This window comes from Stegostoma tigrinum, chromosome 32 (genome assembly GCF_030684315.1).
Source record: "Stegostoma tigrinum isolate sSteTig4 chromosome 32, sSteTig4.hap1, whole genome shotgun sequence".
Lineage (NCBI taxonomy): Eukaryota > Metazoa > Chordata > Chondrichthyes > Orectolobiformes > Stegostomatidae > Stegostoma > Stegostoma tigrinum.
The window spans coordinates 11,853,356-11,873,251 of NC_081385.1; the positions used below are offsets into that span (position 1 = coordinate 11,853,356).

General features: G+C 41.6%; 1 protein-coding gene across 2 annotated transcripts in view; it reads left to right on the top strand.

Annotated features, from left to right (window-relative positions):
• sik2a (salt-inducible kinase 2a) overlaps positions 1-19,896 on the top strand; it is a 208,539-nt gene that overhangs the window by 20,812 nt on the left and 167,831 nt on the right. For both annotated transcript variants that reach the window (XM_059639119.1, XM_048562031.2), the window contains one exon: positions 18,163-18,279. In XM_059639119.1, the coding sequence (XP_059495102.1) occupies positions 18,163-18,279 (117 nt within the window). The remainder of the gene's footprint in view (positions 1-18,162; positions 18,280-19,896) is intronic.

The window sequence follows — 19,896 nt, forward strand, 5'->3', positions numbered from 1 at the left end:
CGTATGAGGGAAAGACTGGATCGACCGGAATTTGAAGAGTGAGGGGGCATCTCCACAGAAACACAAAATCCTGATGGGATTGGACAGGTTTGATGTGGAAAGAATGTTACCAATTTTAGGGGAAGTCCAGAACTAGGGGTCACAGTCTAAGAATAAGGGGCAAGCTGTTCATGACTGAGATGAGGAAGAATTTCTTCACTGATTTGTGAACCTATGGAATATACTCCCATAGGAAGCTGTCAGGGCCAGTTCATTAGATATGTTCAAGAGGGCACTGGATGAGGCCCTTGCAGGCAAAGGGATCAAGGCATTTGAAGAGAAAGCAGGAGTGGCATACTGAAATTGCGTGATCAGCCATGATCATATTGAATGATGGTTCAGGCTCGAAGGGCTGAATGGTCTGCACTTCTGCCTATTTCTGTTTCAAATCTAGGATCTCCCCTGCACTCGGTGTATGTACAAGACCCCAAGGTACAATGTGAAGAGGAGCTTAGACACCTCATGATGGTGACAGGCTCTGCTCCCTCAACCACGTCAGTGAAGAAACCAATTGGATCTCATTTCCTTTGTTACTTCTGGAAACTTCAACGCAAGTTAATTGCCATCTCTATCCACATATTTTCAGGTGCATATGCTGGTAACGTGTCACTTCTCAAGTGTGCCTGATGGAAAGGATGAGGCACAATACAAACCCAAGTCTTTCAAAAATACTTGCTTTGCTTCCATATATTCTCAAAGGAAAGGGGTTCGAATCCAGTTAAGGCACAAGCACAATAAAGACTGGATGATGTAACTATCACAAACTGCACCCTCTTTCTTTACATGTATCTATAATGATGCATTATGTAATTAGTTCATTAAAGTTGCTAGTTGCAGGACCATTTATTATAATAAAAGTCTTACTCCTATTTCTACTGGTATGCTGCAAGAAATGTGCACAGTTAAATCGGGCCTAATGAGCATGAACGTTTTAAGGCCTGTGCTACAGAGTATAGATGTGAAAGGATATGTTTTGGTTGGATTCTTCCCACTCTATTTTCCTTCTGAAGTATGTTTTTATTATTTCTGCTGGGGATGTACATTATTTTATAATCTCTTCCATTGGGAGGATGAAGAATGCAGGGGAGAGTCGTACCCATTGTCATTTTATTGGCTAGATCTTTGGAGTGGTCCTTGTATGTATCTTTACAGACATCAGGCTAGAAATAATAACAAAAAAAGGTATTTAAAAATTTGAATTAAAGCAAAATACTGCAAGTGCTGTAAATCTGAGATAAAAACAGAATGCTGGAGAAACCCAGCAGGTCTGGTAGTTTCAATGGAGTAATAAACAATTTAATGTTTCAAGCTTTGTTGAGTATTCTTAACTGTAACACCTGCTATTATGAAATCATGGTTCTCAAAAGACTCTCCTAGTTAACTTTTAAAAGCTATTAACACCCGTAAGCAACTACTTTAAAATCCAAACTCTGCTTTTAAAGTAAATATATAAACTACACACCTTTCTTCTCCATTACACGCTTTTAATTCAAAGGTATTTGTACTTGCGCAAGATAACAGTGTGGAGCTGGATGATCACGGCAGGCCAAACAGCATCTTGGGAGCACAAAAGCTGATGTTTCGGGCCTAAACCCTTCATCAGAGTACTTGTGCAAGAAATGGGCACCATTGGCTCTTATAGGTTTCCTTTACAAAGCACAAATGAAGTATTTTCTTTATTCTACAAAACTTTTGCATAAGAATTAAACTGTGGCTTATACTGTTTTTGGTTTACAGTAACTATCCATTTGTAGCAACGCTTCTGTCCATTGGGATGCAGTGCAAGTCAATGTGTAAGGCATTCTTTCTTGTAAGTTCTATGAATTAAGTCTTGTGTGAGTACTTGTAGCATACATTATCCAGATATTTTGTGACTAATGCAGGCAGGGTAATACATTGGTTGATCTAATCATAGAGATGTAGAGGTTTAGAGTTTACTTGCAAATCCATAAATGAGTCTTTTGAATTTTTTCAACTGATTCATTTCTTTTTTGTTATTTTTAAAAGACTTGGTGATATGCATCTCACTGGACGCATCTTTTTAGAAGGACTTTCCAATTCAACCGTGTGACTGAAGAAATTCATTAAAAGTGTAATGAGGTCTCTGGGGCAAAGACAGACTGATCTGCAAATGTTATTCATTAGAATCAATAACCATTTTAAAACCTTGGTTTAAGAATGCGCACCTTTTATGTATATTTTGTAGTTTTAAAAACAAATAAACAGCCCTATGACTTTTAAACACATTGCCAAAGTGATCACTACTACCAGAACAAGCCAGTACTCTTCACAATACTTGTGTGTCACTGGTTTTGGGGAGTTTGAATGTCAGGATGTGTGCTGCCTCTGTGTCTGTGTGCTTCCCTCCACTTCAGCTGACAAAGGGTCAGTGCTTTGAAAGCTTTTGATCTCAGATAAGCCTGTTGGAATATAACCTGGTGGCTTGTGAATTCAGATTTCACAAACTATCTAGGCCTTCTCCCCCCCACCCCCCGGAGGGAATATAGAGCTGGAAATTGTCCTGTATGGATGGAAATTTCTGTCTCTTTATTTCATGACTCTGAAAGAGGGGGGAAAAAGCTTCCTTGTTTTAGTGAATGTTTATTATTTTCTTTTTCCCAGGGAGTTTGAGGTTTTACAGTTGTTTGAACACTCTGCATCAGGGTGTTAACAGAAGAGAGCCTTTTTTAACAAACAAAAGACAGACTTGGACAGATTTGTTTAGGCTGTTTGTAGAAATCTATCCAGATACCACTTTTTAAAATCAAGTTTATTCTTTCTAACTTAATTGGCTGCTGGATAGCAGAATGGCCATGTAGTGTGCATACTTTTCCTGTGATTCCCGCTTTCAGTAAGGAGACATTCCCTCTTCTAATATCCTATCATTAAAAGATGCTTTATTTGCAATAAATATGCTTTAGAAAGTAGTGTTTTAAAACTAGTTGTAAGAAAATATCCAGGGTGTCATTGTTTCATCATGGGCCCCCTCTCACACCTGCTCACCACCTGGTCATTTCTTGCTTTAAGTAATACCAGGATCTTTTTGCTCCTGCTTTTAAAGCCAGTTTCAAGAACTGTCACCTCGCAGAAAGATTAATTGTGATGCTGTTTCTAAAGTCCTGAATTATTTTTAATGTGGAAACTTAATGTTGCCAAAAAATTGTTTCATTATGGTCCTCAAAAAGAGAAGCAGGAAGGCTGACGTTTCTGAAGAAATATCTAGGCCCGAAAAACGTCAGCCTTCCTGCTCCTTGGTCTGTTGAGTTCATCCAGCTCTACACCTTGTTAGTGCTAATGAGTTATGGACTGCTTTTTTTTAAACAAAACAAGAAGTTTGGAGTTGGTTCTTCAATAAATTCAACTCAAAGGAGTAAGAGGCTATTTAATTGAATCCACAAGAATAACTTGGCCCTCCAAATGCTAACCGACCCACTTCTGCCTTTTACAAACTTAATCTATTCTGGAACTCTGCAGCTCTCATTACCTTCCCGCATATCCCTTATGACATTCCCCATTAGGGCCTCTGTGCAGATCATCATCATTTCTGATTGGCTCCACAGTCCCAGAGGAAAAACAACAGTATTTGGAAATGCGCACACTCATTGTACTGGAGCTGTATTTTTAAGAATACAAGACGAGTCAGATCAGTATCATATTCCCAAGCTTTTGTTTTACTGACTTTTTCCTCCCCGGGGTCTCCATCCAGGCTATTTGGCAGTCATTCAGCCATCTCATCTAGGCTGAACCTCTTTCTCGTTTCTGATTCCAGTTTAGTTCTTGTTCGTTCCACAATCATTCCAGATGAATCCTTCAGCTATTGTGCCTGTTGCTTCGACTACTTCTGCTAAACCATTTTGTCTCGTTTAAATTGTTATCCATAAAACTTTCACTTTTGACAGTGAAATCTGTGCTTTTCCCAACACCACTCCTTTCCTTTCTAGATAGTGTCCATCTTTGGGTGAAGCGCTCTGCTAGATTTTGCATGAAGGTTGGAGCATACATGTATTTTGGAATGAATTGCTTTTTTTTAAGAAGAAATGTTAAGTAGAAAGTCAAATGGAGAGCTGACCGTCCAGTGGAAGTTTACAGTTGACATGAAAATATAATCAACAAGGCTATACTGTAATCTAGATGTACACCAAGGACATTTGGTGATAACTTGGGGAAAGAAAAAAATTGTTCTAGCCTTGTGTAGCTCAACGTTAAGGATACATTTGGAATATTATGTGCAATTGGGTCCAGCTTTGATAGGTTTGAGAGTTTAGAGGTGATTAATAAAGTTAGGTTGGTGAGAGCTCTCCAAATTTATTAAGGAAGGAGGAAAAGAGAAATTAGGTCAGTTTTGATTTATTTTTTTGAAAATGTGCTGTTCAGAAGTGGAACCTTGCCCAAAGAGAGCTGTTTTTTTTTCTGGGGCATTGACCACTGTCTGGAACCTGGTGAGGTGTTTCATTTCCAAAGATTGTGGATTGACAGATTAATCCTGTGACCTAGATTTCAAAAATGCTGAGAGAAGTGGATAATGCAGGTGATTTAATTTGGATTAGATCTTCTTTAATTTTGGATTGGAGTTTAGAAGGATTAACCTTCCTCACTGTCAGACTCCTCCTGGGTGTATGTAGATACCCAGGTAAAGCAGTTTCAAATAAGTAACTCCTATCTTATTGAACATCAAGTTCTCAGATTGTTCAAGGCACTCAAAGTAATTTATTGGTAGTATAGTTATGGAAGCGATTCTAGTTCCTGGGAAACAAGAAATCAGGTGAATGACCAGTTATTTGGAGGACATGGTTTAGAATGGTGTTGTCCAGAAGAGGAAGATTTAATGTAGATACTAGCAAATTCCTCCTGGTTGTGCCTTGGGATCTTTTTCTATTCATTTCAACGGCAATAGATCTGAGTCCCGTGTAGGATAATGAAGTGTGGAGCTGGATGAACACAGCAGGCCAAGCAGCATCTCAGGGGCACAAAAGCTGATGTTTTGGGCCTAGACCCTTCATCAGAGAGGGGGATGGGGAGAGGGAACTAGAATAAATAGGGAGAGAGGGGGAGGTGGACCGAAGATGGAGAGAAAAGCAGATAGGTGGGGAGGGGATAGGTCAGTCCAGGGAAGACGGACAGGTCAAGGAGGTGGGATGAGATTGGTAGGTAGGAAATGGAGGTGCGGCTTGAGGTAGGAGGAAGGGATGGGTGAGAGGAAGAACTGGTTAGGGAAGCAGAGACAGGCTGGGCTGGTTTTGGGATGCAGTGGGGGGAGGGGACGAGCTGGGCTGGTTCCATGTAGACGAGATTTTTTTCCCTGAGGGACATTAGTGAACAAGATGGGTTTCTACGACAAATCAGTTTAATTCAAATTTCACCAAGGCTTAATTTGAATTTCACCATCTAATGTGGTGGGCTTCTGGATTACTGGTTCAGTGACATCACTACTATACTGCCACCTTCAAAGTGTTTTTTTGAATAGGCTGTACATTCTGTCGAAGACATTGAAAGTGATGGTCTTGATTTGATTTCTCTCCCCTTAAGGAAAAACATGCTTTCAGTTTATTGGAGTAATATCTGTTGATGTTCATTTAACAGTGTTGGTGTTTAAACGTTCTTACTTGAGTGAAAATGGACTCACTCAGTTTTTTTTCAGCTTTGTGCACTCTTTTGATTCACAAGATTCATCAGAAATTTAGCTCATTGAGCCTGCTCTTCTGCTGTGTGTGTGTGTGTGTGTGTGTGTGTGTGTGTGTCTCGTTGACTTTGCTGGCTATCCCCTCAAACCACCACCACCCAACCCCCACCCCCCGCGCCACCACAAACCCTCAACTCCCTTGTAGATCAAAAATCTAACTCTTGCCTTGAACCCATTCAGTGACACAACCCGTCTGCATCATACAGAGAATCCTGTACAATTGTAATCCTCAATTAAGGCAAATTTCCCCCTCTTTGCCGTCTTGAATATAAACTTTACTCCCTGCTTCTAGACTCTTTCCCCACGAGAAGGCCTTAATGTCTACCCTGTGAAGCTCCGTCTCTGTTTCTCTACGATCACTCAATTCTTTAAAACTCCAGTGAGTGTAAATCCAGCCTGCTCAGTGCTTCCTCCATAATACAACCCCTTCATCCCAAGAATCAGCCTGGTGAACCTTCCCTGGCTGCTAAGCATGGAGGCCAAAACTCTGTTCAATCCCCTGGTTGCAGTCTCACGAATATTCCATTGCAAATTAGTACCTTTTTTATGCTTTATCCATCTTGCACAAAACACCATCATATGATGTGTTAATAAATCGAACGCAGCCGATGCACTATTTGCTTTCTCCATCTCTGGCCATCCCAGAGAAATAGACCCAATGATATCTGTACACAGGGAAAAGTTGATGTACCTGGTAGAGGCACATTGTCATTTTTTTTATATAAAGATGCTGTCTAATTCTTCCATATAGGGGAGGGAGAAGTTTACTTCATATGAGACAGTGGGATCCATTAACACAAATGTGTTTTGAGACGATTAAAGTAGACTGTTTAAAAATAAATCTGATTACTTTAGCAAAAAAGAAGTGTATCCAAGGGCATGGGAAAAGTAGAGAAATTAGTCTAAGGATATAATAAAAGTGCAGGATTTATTTAGAATGTATAACAAGAGCCTAAATGATCCCTTCTAAGTTAGGTTAAATGAATATGAAGATGGTAATGAGGCTATAGGACGACTCAACCCTGCTCCATAATTTCAGGATAGTTATGGCGAAACCTTTACCTTTATCTATCTTTCCTATTAATTTTGAGCAACTGACTATTTCTTTTAGGTCATTGTTTTTTGAGGTAATTAAAAAGAAACTGTTCTGTTCAGTTTGTTCATTTTTTTTTCCATACACTGTACACGCCAGCCTTCAATCCTGCCGAAGTTGGATAAAGGATAGTGCAGTAGTTCCTAGTCGAGCAACTGGGCTAGTGCAATTTAAACTGCGAACCTATGACTCTTGAGTGTAAAGATTGCTCATTGAAAATCTCTCCAAGGTATACTAAAACCTACAAGTGCTTCATATCTTGATCATGAATTAGCCGTATTGTCACATGAGTACCGTGAATGGTTTTGTTTCCTAGCATCTCCCTCTGGTGTGCTGCAGTGAAGCTCAGCACAAGCTGGAAGAACAGCCACTCACTCTTTTTGCTTAAGAACACTACAGCCTTCTGGGCTCAAAATAGTTCAAGAACTTTTAGGGCATGAGCTCTCCCATGTCCTTACCCCAACCCCCACATACCAAGCCTTCTCACATAGTCTGCTACTACACCCAGTCTTAGCCACTAATAGTCCCCATTAGTAGTTGCTCAGTCTAGTAGCCTGGGAATTACCCATTCCTCTGTCCAGTTGTGTTCTCTCTTTGGGCTGTATCCCCACCTACTGCTTACTGTTTACCCTGTCCCTTCAACCTACTGCATAAAAAAAGAAACTTTTTTCCAGACACAGTCAGTTCTGAGGAAGGGCCATTGGACCTAAATCTGCTTTCTCTCCACAGATGTTGCCAGACCTACTGAGTTTTCCCCAGCAATTTCTGGGTTTTTTATTGTGACAGTGAAAATTTTTACTGGCTGAGAAGTGTGTGGCAAATGGATTGATTTAGAGTGAATATTCTGTTTGTGTATAATAGGAAAGAACTAAGTGACTGAAAGAAGGAAGCCGGATGGATTTGAAGAGGTTTTGCGACAAACCAATTTAGGGAGGAAAAGAATGAAAATGGTCCACAATTAGATTGATCCTGTTCAGAACAAAAACAAGAGGAGACCGTTCAGTCAGTTGAATCTGCTCTACCATTCAGTTGGAGCACAGTTGATCTAAATCTTCATTAACAATCCTCTATTTTTCACTGAGAAAACAGGATCAATCTCTGAAAGTTTCAACTGTCCTAAGATCTATAACCTTTATGGAGGGAGAAACCTAATTTCTGCTGTCTTGAGGAGAAAGGGCTTGGTGATTTCCCTTTATAAATTAGTTTAGCTCTAATTTAAGAAGCAATCTTCTCCTCATTGTTGATTTCCTTGATAAGAGCAAATGGTTTCTCTGCAGCTGCCTCACAACATTTTGAGAGTCTTGACTGAAATATTCCCTCAACCTTGTATATTTGGTGGATTTTTAAGTCACACTACCTTCTTTAATTTTTAATCTCACTTCTCCAGTCTGTTAACTTATGAAAAAAAACAAAATACTGTGAATGCTGGAAACATGAAAATAAAACAAACAGCGCTGATAAAACTAAGCAGGCCAGGCAATGTCTGTGGCTAGAGAAGCGATTATTACATTTCAGCTTGATGGCTTCATCAGATCACACTGTAAACTGCTTGTTGTGGTTCAGTAATGTCTTCCTTTCCCTAATATGAAGACCGATGTCCAAGTCAGAGTCTCGAACTGTGCGCATAAAATATTTTACCAGATGCAGTGCCTCACAGCTGAGATTTATCCTCCTCTTACCTGTCCTCACCTGCAGAAGTCCTAGGTCAGGAGCCGTAATATGGTTTATTTTCTCCTCTTTTTTTTAAATTCTGTTCAACTCGAGCTTCCATTGGCATCACTCCAACTGGTGGAGGTTAACCAACTCACCTCTGGTATTCAGTTCTGGGCAAATGCATTGAGACATTAATTAGGCAGTCCTTTGGCTAGTCCTTCTATCAAGTCAGTTGGAGTTGGGTTGTAAAAATTTGCAGCATTATTGTACTGGCACAAAGATTAACGTCCCTGCACCCAATGTCCACTTTTCTTGGAACATAGTGAGATGAGGATGAGATGCCGAGCATTGAAATCTAAAAGTGGCTGCCTTCAGAAGTGAATGAAGAACAGAACAAAATTTTGAAAACATAATTAGTGAAGAAACTGCAATTGATTGCGGTCACAATTAGTGGTTGAATAAGTATTAAGAGCACCACAACCTGGGAGCACATAGTTTCTTAGTTCTTGCCAAAGATAGTCTACATCCAGATCGTTCTGCCTACATAAGCGGTAGTGGAGACCAGGTCATTCGATACAAAAAATCTTTCTCTGCGCTGTTCTTGTAGGTGCCCAAGCTGTTGGTCTCCGTAAGAGATGTGTTGGGAACCATCCCTTTATTTTTTCCTGTGGGGTGGTATAACTTTTTTTTTTCTACACTGTAAAACACCAGGTAATGTGGCATTCCCAAAATTAGAATTGAGCCACATTTTCACACCAAATAAGGAAATGGTTTCTTCTTAGATAATAAAATGTGAGGCTGGATGAACACAGCAGGCCCAGCAGCATCTCAGGAGCACAAAAGCTGACGTTTCGGGCCTAGACCCTTCATCAGAGAGGGGGATGGGGTGAGGGAACTGGAATAAATAGGGAGAGAGGGGGAGGCGGACCGAAGATGGAGAGAAAAGAAGATAGGTGGAGAGGAGAGTATAGGTGGGGAGGTGATAGGTCAGTCCAGGGAAGACGGACAGGTCAAGGAGGTGGGATGAGGTTAGTAGGTAGGAGATGGAGGTGCGGCTTGGGGTGGGAGGAAGGGATGGGTGAGAGGAAGAACAGGTTAGGGAGGCAGAGACAGGCTGGGCTGGTTTTGGGATGCAGTGGGGGGAGAGGACGAACTGGGCTGGTTTTGGGATGCGGTGGGGGAAGGGGAGATTTTGAAGCTGGTGAAGTCCACATTGATACCATTGGGCTGCAGGGTTCCCAAGCGGAATAGGAGTTGCTGTTCCTGCAACCTTCGGGTGGCATCATTGTGGCACTGCAGGAGGCCCATGATGGACATGTCATCTAAAGAATGGGAGGGGGAGTTGAAATGGTTTGTGACTGAGAGGTGCAGTTGTTTATTGTGAACCGAGCGGAGGTGTTCTGCAAAGCGATCCCCAAGCCTCTGCTTGGTTTCCCCAATGTAGAGGAAGCCACACCAGGTACAATGGATACAGTATACCGCATTTGGCAGATGTGCAGGTGAACCTCTGCTTAATAGGGAAAGTCATCTTGGGGCCTGGGATAGGGGTGAGGGAGGTGGTGGGGGGGCAAGTGTAGCATTTCCCAGTTCGTCCCCTCCACCCAGTGCATCCCAAAACCAGTCCAACCTGTCTCCGCCTCCATAACCTGTTCTTCCGCTCACCCATCCCTTCCTCCCACGTCAAGCCGCACCTCCATCTCCTACCTACTAACCTCATCCCTCCTCCTTGACCTGTCTGTCTTCCCTGGACTGACCTATCCCCTTCCCACCTATACTCTCCTCTCCACCTATCTTTTTTCTCTGTCTTCGGTCCGCCTCCCCCTCTCTCCCTATTTATTCCAGAACCCTCACCCCATCCCCCTCTCTGATGAAGGGTCTAGGCCCGAAATGTCAGCTTTTGTGCTCCTGAGATGCTGCTGGGCCTGCTGTGTTCATCCAGCCTCACATTTTATTATCTTGGATTCTCCAGCATCTGCAGTTACCATTATCAATGGTTTCTTCTTTCTTTGTAGGTCACTCAGTGATCCCCTTGAGCTGAGAATTGACTATATGATCCATTTTCACACCAACCCTGTTACTTGCAACTCTGCTGTTGTAGATCCTGATACAGTATTGGCTGGCTAGTCTAGCTTTAAAAGAAAAAGTGTTGGACACTGGAAGGGTTTGAAAGTCAAAACCTTGCATCTTGCTTTTTGCACAAAAAAATGAAACCAAGCTGAGAAAATAAATTCTGCATCTTGTGAAGCATCAAAGCTTTGTGTTACTTGAAATTAGCCTGAGCACACCAAGTAAGGTAATTGCATCTTCAAGCAGAGGAGCAGCCTGGTAACTTGTTGTTCAGAGATAATGGGAACTGCGGATGCTGGAGAATCCAAGATAACAAAGTGTGAAGCTGGATGAACACAGCAGGCCAAGCAGCATCTCAAGAGCACAAAAGCTGACGTTTCGGGCCTAGACCCTTCAGAGCTCTGAAGGGTCTAGGCCCGAAACGTCAGCCTTTGTGCTCCTGAGATGCTGCTTGGCCTGCTGTGTTCATCCAGCCTCACACTTTGTTATCTTGGTAATTTGTTGTTTGCTTGTTAAGGTGAAAAGGCAATTTGCATTTATATAGCGCCTTTTTATGGCCTCAGGATACCCAAAGTACTTTACAGCCAATGGAGTACTCTTGAAGTGTATTTGCTATTGTACTGGCAGGAACATGGCTCCTAATTTATACACGACAAGGTACGTTTTCATGTTGGTTGGGGAAATCAGTATTAGCCAGGGCCTGAGAATTGCCCTTCCCTCCTTCAATGTAAGGCTGTGGGCAGTTATATCCATGCAGAAGGGGATGATTGGACCTCCAATTAACATTCACTTTTTGAAAGACAGCATCTCTGACAGTACAGTATTCCTTCCGAAGCTGGGCTGAGAGCAGCAGCTTGAGATGGGTGCTAAAGTTCCTGAAGTGGGATTGAATCCATGACCTCCTGACTTGGAGATGAGAGCATTACTAACAGAACAATGGTTTATGTGCTTTAGTCTAAAGACCAAATTGCCATATTTCATTTGGCATGGGGTCCAGATGACTGACATCACAAGGGAGATGATCCCATTCTTGTCTGCAGAGATTCTGAATTCCCTGTTTTTCTTTTTCCCCATTTTTATATTACATCCCTGCCACCCCACCCCACCCCCGCCCCCAGCGCGTGCAACACATGCACACTCTGTACCAATGCGTAGCAGTAATGCTGGTTTTTTTCCCTACTGGCCACACCCATCCTCTGACCTGCCCGCTTCCCTCTGCAGCGGGTGCCCAAAGATCAGGAGCGTGGAGACGAAGTGCAACCAAAAACATAGCAAAAGGCTCCTTAGATCTCTTTGTAAACAAACACAACTAGGCTCGAGGCGTCGGCCTTCCTGCTCCTCTGGTGCTGCTTGGCCTGCTGTGTTCATCGAGCTCTGCACCTTGTTATCACAACCAATGTACATATGGATCACGGACTCCACAGCACTGCAAAACGAGCAGTTAGGCTCGGAGTCCATGAACCACTGCATTCTGTGGTTAGGGACATGATTTAGTGTGATTTATGTTGCAGTGTTGTGTGTCTTTAACCAAACGAAAGTGTGCCACTAGCTACAGTGCCCTTTGTAAATTGGCTCTGAGCCCTGTCTCACGGATGTATACCATTGCCAGAGAGAAAAGCAGTCTCTTCATCCTTCTATGAAACAGGTTTTTAAAATAAATTATATTGCAGAAGACTACATTGCTGTTTAACTTCAATTAGAACTGAATTAGTTCAGTTAAAAGCAGAGTTTTTCTCCTCATGGCTTTGCACAGGGTTTTCAACAGAAACCTCATGACTTGACCAAGTGGTGACTCATGGTTCTTTCTACTCTCCAATTTAGTTCTCCCAGTTACTAGGAGTTGGATGACATTTGTAGGTCTGGCAGAGTTAATGTTGTGTCAAGGATGAATCATTCAGCTGAGTCGCGATGCACAAATGTTAGAGATACATTTTTTTTACTGCTGAATCCAGTTACTGTCTGAGTTTCTGCTTCATTTCACGGGGAAATCTTCTTGCAGCATTCTCACTCTGGCCTGTATATTAGACAACATGTAGGTTGTGTTCTTTTCACATGTCATAGAATTATATAGACTGTGTGTTGCACAGTCCAGCACTCAGACAGGCCATTCAATCCTACAGGTCTTTGCCAGGTGGATATGCTCCATGTAAACCCCCACCCATTGCTCTTCTTCTCACTTCATCATCAGTTTAATCTCAATTTATTTTCTCATTTCGACTGCAAGAACTTCCCAACTTTGAAATCTTATAAACATGAGACTAAAAATTTGTCGTCATGACTGAGTGTAGTAGTGACATTCCTCACTGCTGTTTCATAAAATCATAGAATAGTCAGGCACAGTAGGAAGCCATTCAGTCCATAGTATCAGTGGTAGCTGTTTTATTCAAAAAGCAATGTGGTTCATAAATTGAGTTTTTTTAAGATTTACGCAAAGGTTTACACAACTTATTTCCTGTAGTGCAGAGGGCAATATCAACCCCTCAGACAGGCATTTCGAGTTATGAACTGAGCAGGATTGATATGGAGGATAGCTTTCCAATCTCATTCTCCCAGCAGCCAACAGTCTGTCTGTCAGTGATTTCCTGAGGCAGTTTTTTCTCCCCCCAGCGCAGCTAGGACTACTACCTCCTAGAATTAATTCTTTAAAACCAAAGACCAGATTCTGAGTATTGAGTAAGTTGGGTTTTTTTACTTTTGAACTGTGCAGCCAGCAATGTGATTTTTACGCAGTAAAATGTCACAAGGAAAATTTAACACAAAGCCATGCAAGAACAACTGACTGAGGGCTCAGACAATGAGGTAGCTTTGTTAGAAGCATCTTCCTTTAAAGAGATAGAGAAGTTGGCCCATCTTAGGGCTGAAGGGGCTGTCATCAGTACTTCCCAGTATCTTAGGCAAAATTCATCCATCTGCCAAAAACACAACACTGTTTTGATTCATTTCCTGGCCTTTTGTAGCAACGTTGCTAACTGAAGATAACTGGCATCTTTGTCCACATAACAAACAAAGCTGTACTTGGGAGGAACAGGAGTAGGAGCAGGAGTTGGTGACTTAGATCTATCCCAACATTTTATTTTGAGCCATGGCTAGTCTATAACTTTGTAAACCCCTTTTACCCTCTGTCATGACTTATTAGATGGTAAGACTGTGTGCCAATAACCATGCCCCACTGTTCCACATACTGTCCTAAATTTATAGAGTCCCAATCAGACCCATCTGATTTGGAGTGGCACAGTGGCTCATTGGTTGACATTGTTGCCTCATAGTGCCAGGAGCCTGGGTGCAATTCCAGCTTCAGCCGAATATCAATATGGAGTTTATATGTTCTCCCAGTGTTTGCATGGGTTTACTCCAGGTGCTCTGGTTTCCTCCCACAATCTAAAGATGTGCAGGTTAGGTGGATTGGCCATGGGAAGTTGCCCATAATGTTCTGGGATGTGCAGGCTAGGTGGGGTTAGCCATGGGAAATGCAGGGTTACAAGGATTGGGTAGGTGGGTCTTGGTGGGATGCTCTTCAGAGGTTTGGTGTGGACCCGATGGGCCAAATGGCCTGCTTTCACACTAGGAATTCTATGAAGTGTCCCATTTGCTTGAATGAACTGCTGTTCAGGACAAAAGCAGTTTGCATTGATATGGCCAACTTGGGAATGCTCACTGGTATTTGAGCCCATCACTACAGTTAAAGATTTGATCAAATTACTCAAGTCCTAATTTTTCCTATCCGATGAGCCTCAGTTTTACAGAGAACACTGATCATGTTTCTTTACTTAACCTAAAAAAAAATTCTGATTACAAATCTGTTTTAACCATAGGCAAACAAAATATTAAATATCTACCTGTTCTTAAACCCCTGCTTCCACATGTAGACAACCAGCAAAATATAGCTGCAATAGGTGTAAGGAAGACTATTAGGAGAACACATAAGGCAGCATTGCACAGGATGCATTCAGTTGTTCTTTTTCTTTTATGCACGTCCTTGTGATCACCAATCATCTTTTCAAGTTATTTCTTTTCTTTACTGTGGACACGTGAAAGTTGACACTAATTGTTCACTCTGTCATTGGTTGAAGGCAGCAACTTCTAGGCACATGGCAAGTGAGAATAGCTGTGTAGTTTCCAATTCTTAGCTAATTTTCTGCAAAGAGATGAAGATGCTGCCTTTTAGAGTTTGGAGGCTTTCTGCTGGTGAATTGTTCAAACACAGGCTTCCAGGAAGGTGCGCAGACTATTACAGTTGTCACCACTCTGATGACTCCTGACTCATAAAATTGGTCCTGGTTTGGTTTTCCAATGCAGAGCCAGTCTCTGGGCTTCTGCCCTGAACACACGCTCCTGGTGCTGATCTGTCCAGCAGTCCTCCCCCTACTGCTTGCCCAAAGCTTCAGTGTAAAAACTACAACATCACTTTGCAGTTTTCTTGGTTTGAAGCAGTTTCACTGCCACTTTGGTCCACAATCCAAAATTAAGAAAACGACAAGTTTTGTCATGAATAGATAGTAACTCCTTTATTATAACACACTTTTATAGATGCCTGAGAAAAGGAGGATTTTGAATTTATTGCGTGGAGTGAGGGAAGAGAGAAAGAAATATTCTCCAATGCAGCCTCTGTCTCTGCCCTTGCACTTTGAGCTGTGGTTTGTTGCTAGGCTGTACCAATCAGAGGGCTGTCGTAAGGCAGAAGTTTCTTAACTTTGGCTCTCGGTGCCACTCCAGCTGAAAGCATCTCCTGAAAATACAACATTCATTTTGCATAGCTGAAAGTGTGCAGCAGCTGCTTTTTTGAAATTCCAAGATTCGCCTGGTATTTTAGTTATCTTGCAGTCCAATTCCAATTCAGTTTATAGTCCCGATATCCCATAACTTGGAGAGTTAGTTTCACAAAAATCTATCCATCTTTAATTTTGAAATTTTTGGTTGGACCCACTCTCTCTTCCAAATGTTTGGGAGCATTTTAAGGGACAGTGACCTTCCTCCTCGGATTCGCCTCATTCTTGGCCCTTCATTAATCTCTGGATATATCTGGATAACTAGGACACCTACATCAAACTCTTTTTTTTTTTAGCTCCAACTTTTTAACACCATAATTCAAACCAAATTCATCTCCAAACTCCCAAGATCTATGACTCTGCTGCCCCTCTTCTTCCCCACCCCCCCCCTCCCAAAGCAATGTAAGGATAGGTGACAATACCTCCACAATGATGCCGAACACCACTACCCACCCAGGCTGTGTACTCTGTCCCTTACTATACTCCTCATACACTCGTGACAGTATGACCAAATCCAGCTCTAACTCCTCCGTTTTTAAAAAGATTTTGCTGATGATGCGACTGTAGTGGGTCAGATCTCAAACAACAATGAGACAGAGTACAGGAAGGAGATGGAGAGCTTAGTGGCCGTGGTGTAAAGGCAACAATTTTTCCGTCAATGTCAGCAAAATGAAGGAGCTGGTCATCAACTCCAGGAAGCGGAATTGGGGACACTTCCCCTGTCTGTGTCATTGGTGCTGAGGTGGAGGTGGTTGAGAACTTTGAGTTCCTAGGAGTAAATATCACTAATAATCGATTCTGGTCCCTCTGTGGATGCTGCGGTCAAGAAAGCACACCAATGCCTCAGCTTCCTTAGAAGGTAGAGGAAATTCAGCACGTCCACAGTGACTCTTGCTAATTTTTTCAGATGCACCACAGAAAGCATCCTATCTGGTGGATCACAGCTTGGTATGGCAACTGTTCTGATCAACATGATGGGTCTTTCCCTCTCTGGAGGGTCATTCACTTGCACAATGTCATGTCAATTGGTTAGATTTTAAATCCCTCATTTCGAACTACCAGCTTGGGAGAAATCTGTATAGAATGAAGGGCTTTGGTTTGAATTTGGAAACGGTTCACTTTCCAGCGAAATGGTTGTTTACTTCCAAACTGAAGGAGTTTGGACTGTGTGTTATTCATTTGCTCAAGCTGCTGCTCTTCCCATTTTATAGGCTGTATTGGTGCCTCTTAGTAGAGCTTGGGCTTGTTCTTTGCAACCAAAATTTGGCTTTCTTTGAACATTGAAGATTTCTCCATTGCAATGGTATTTGCGAAAACTTAAGGGGAAATCCAGTGAGAGAAGTGCTTGCAGCAAAGAGTATGTATTGGAGCATGGCCACAATTTCTAGCCTGGATTGTTTTAACCTCTGATCTTGTCCAATGATTCACTGTTCCAGAGATGCTAAATTTGCTTGCCTAACTTATTTTACTTACTTTTTTGGTTTATCCAGTCATTTTCCTTCAAAAGAAAATTACTTATTGTGGAGACAGTTAGAAGAAATCTGCCTTTGTTTACCTTTGGTGTGGCTCTCAGCCTAGTAAGGGATTCTCGCTCTCTTTGAGCAGCAACCATTTGCTAGGAAGTGTTTTGCTTTCAGTGTGAGGGACCACAGCAATAGCATTTCTTGAAACGCTGGTGTAAGAGTGCATGGTAGCCACAGTATTTGTTCGAAATAGGAAATAGTAAAAATGTTGATGCTGGAGACCAAGATATGGAGCTGGTGTGGTTCTGCCGTATTTTTGGTTTTTTTGCAAGTGATCTGTAAACTGATGGGGAAGGTAAATTTTGAGCGGGAATTCGTTCAAACCTGTTGTTAGTGAACTGGTACCATTTGAGTGAGTGACCTAGCACTGTACCAGAGAGCACACTCTGTCAGTTCCAGTTGCCACAGCTGGCTTGCATAAAGCATTTCAGTTCAATTAATCTTACTCCTGTCTTGTAAATTGCACAGTGAAGAGAACAAATGAATTTGAAAGAAACAAAAACCAAAAGAACTGTAGATGCTGTAAATCGGGAACAAAAACAAAGTTGCGGGAAATGTTCAGCAGGTCTGGTGGCATTTGTGGAGGAGAAAACAGTTAACGTTTTGGGTCTGGTTCTGAGGAAGGGTCACCGGACCAGAAACGTTAACTCTGTGTTTTCTTCTCCATAGATGCCGCCAGATCTGCTGAGTTTTTCCAGCAACTTTGTTTTTGAACTTGAAAGGAATGCTCCCTTTTTAAGTAATAGTAAAAGAAGCCTGCAAATATTAGAAATCTGATTTTAAACATGGAAAATGTTGGTGAATGCTTGAGGAAAAATGACATCAGGAAGAGTGAAAGAGAAATGTTAATAAAGTGGGGACCCACATGGGGTGACAAGCTGAAATTTGGATCCCTGCTGTGGACACATCCACACCTCTGCGCCAACCCAGCAATTTCCCCCACCTGTTTTCACAGAACAGGTTTAATAGGATTTTTTTTCAGCCTTAATCAGGTCAAGGTGGGGAAGAAGGTTTTTATAATTTGTGAAGCACCAGTTTAGGGTTTGAATTCCCTTGGGAAAGTTAAGAAGGAAAAAAAATGACCAAGCTTCCTTGTCGGATTCTAAAACTTTCACTGCGTCCAGCCTTTTCTGACTTTTTCCATTTAATTCAAACTAGGAGTACAGACCTGCAAATGTGCTGTGCAATTTTGTCAAACTTTTCATGTCTGGTCACAATTTATATTTGTGGAAGAGTGAAAGTGATGGTGACATTTTTGAGCACCTAAGACAGCAGTATAATTGGGACTCACTTGGTTTACATGTTTAAAATTTCTTCTCTCTTTTAAAATTGGGACAACAGGTTGCAATAAAAATCATTGACAAGTCTCAACTGGATGCTGTGAACTTGGAGAAGATCTACAGAGAAGTACAAATCATGAAACTTCTGGATCATCCACACATCATCAAACTCTATCAGGTACAGCACATCTAAATGTATCACTGCTAATGCTGTTGGAATGGTCACCCACTGTTCCTCTTGGGAGAAATTTTGGTGACAGAGAAATTTGTTCTATTCCCTCTAAAACCCTTTGGAAAAGATGGAACTTAACGGTCAAAATTCCAAGCGATTAGAATTGTGTAAAATTGTTTTTAACTGTTTGTTTCCTGTATCTGGAACATCTTGTTACTTTCATGAATGACATATGAACAGGAGAGTGACTATTCAGCCCTTGTTTTGCCATTCACTCAGATTACAGTTAGTCCAAGTTATTTTAATTCCATTTATTGGTTTTGTTCCTTTAACCTTTTCGAGAATGCAATAACTGATCTCTTCAAGGCTTCAATTGACATCCTCCCTCTACAATTCTTTTTGAAAGTGAGTGTCCAATTAGTGAACTTCTGCACACATGCACGCACTCTTCTTGCGAACTTGTACAGTGCGCTACCCTTCCCACCTCATTTGAAAGCCAAGCATATACTCCCAGCCATGCAGTTCCCAGTTCAGGGACGTCATACAGTAAAGGGCCCTAATCAGAGCAATCAAAGGGGCAGCTTGTGGAGCTCAATGAATGGGAATTTGTTCACTTGCAAGAGCGTAATTCAATTCAGAAAATGTTTGTTCCATTATCTGAAAAAGGTCTGATGCTATGTTCCTATTCTTCTGTAGGTTTGTAACGTACGTAGACTGCCTTAGATTTGGAGTATATGCTAGCTCTACATGATTGGTCTCATTTTGGCCTTTTGCTACCATTAATACATTACTGTGTTTGCAAGAGTAAATATCTGCCAAGGTGACTTATAGGCCAGGTGAGGACCTGAATAGGAAGTGGGAAGGAGAAATTTTGCGGAAAGTGACCTGAAAGTTTGACGAGAAAGGTTAAGAATGGATCAAAGTTTTTTAAAAAATGAATTTAAAAATAAAATTGTAATTGGCATATCAATCACCTGCAAAGTTTGCAATAGTTGTGGGTATACTGAAGCTGATGGAGTTGTGGGAGAGACTGAGACTTAGCTGACAAATTTGAACTAATTGCTGATTCAGGGTTCATAGTTTGTGTCAATCCAAATTAAAAGTGACCAAAACTTGCCAGTGTTGCTATTGCACAAACTTCACAGCATAGAAAGAGACCATTTGACCTGTATATGGTATTTGAAAGAGCTGTCTGAGTATCGCTCTGTTCTCATCTTTGCATATTTTTTTCTCTTTTCATGTTTACGTATCCAATTTCCACTTTCAATCTCTTATTAAATCTATCATCCTTTCAGACAATGTATTCCAGATCCTGAAGACTCACTGCATTTAAAACAATCTCTTTTGGCTCATTTTGCTGATTGTTTGTCTGTCTCCTTAAAATGGCACTCTCTATTTAGTAGCTCTCTTTCTAGTGGGAACTGTTTTTTTTCCCTTCTCTTTTGTCTGTTAAAATCTCATTTAGTTGTGAATATTGCAGCTAAACCTCCCCAAAAGGTTTTCTGCACGAAGGAGAACAATTCCAGCTTCTCCACGTGAACGGAAATCATTCATCCTTGGCATCTCTTCAGTAACTTTTCTGTTCTTTCTCCTGAGGTCATGACATCCTTTCCAAAATCAGGT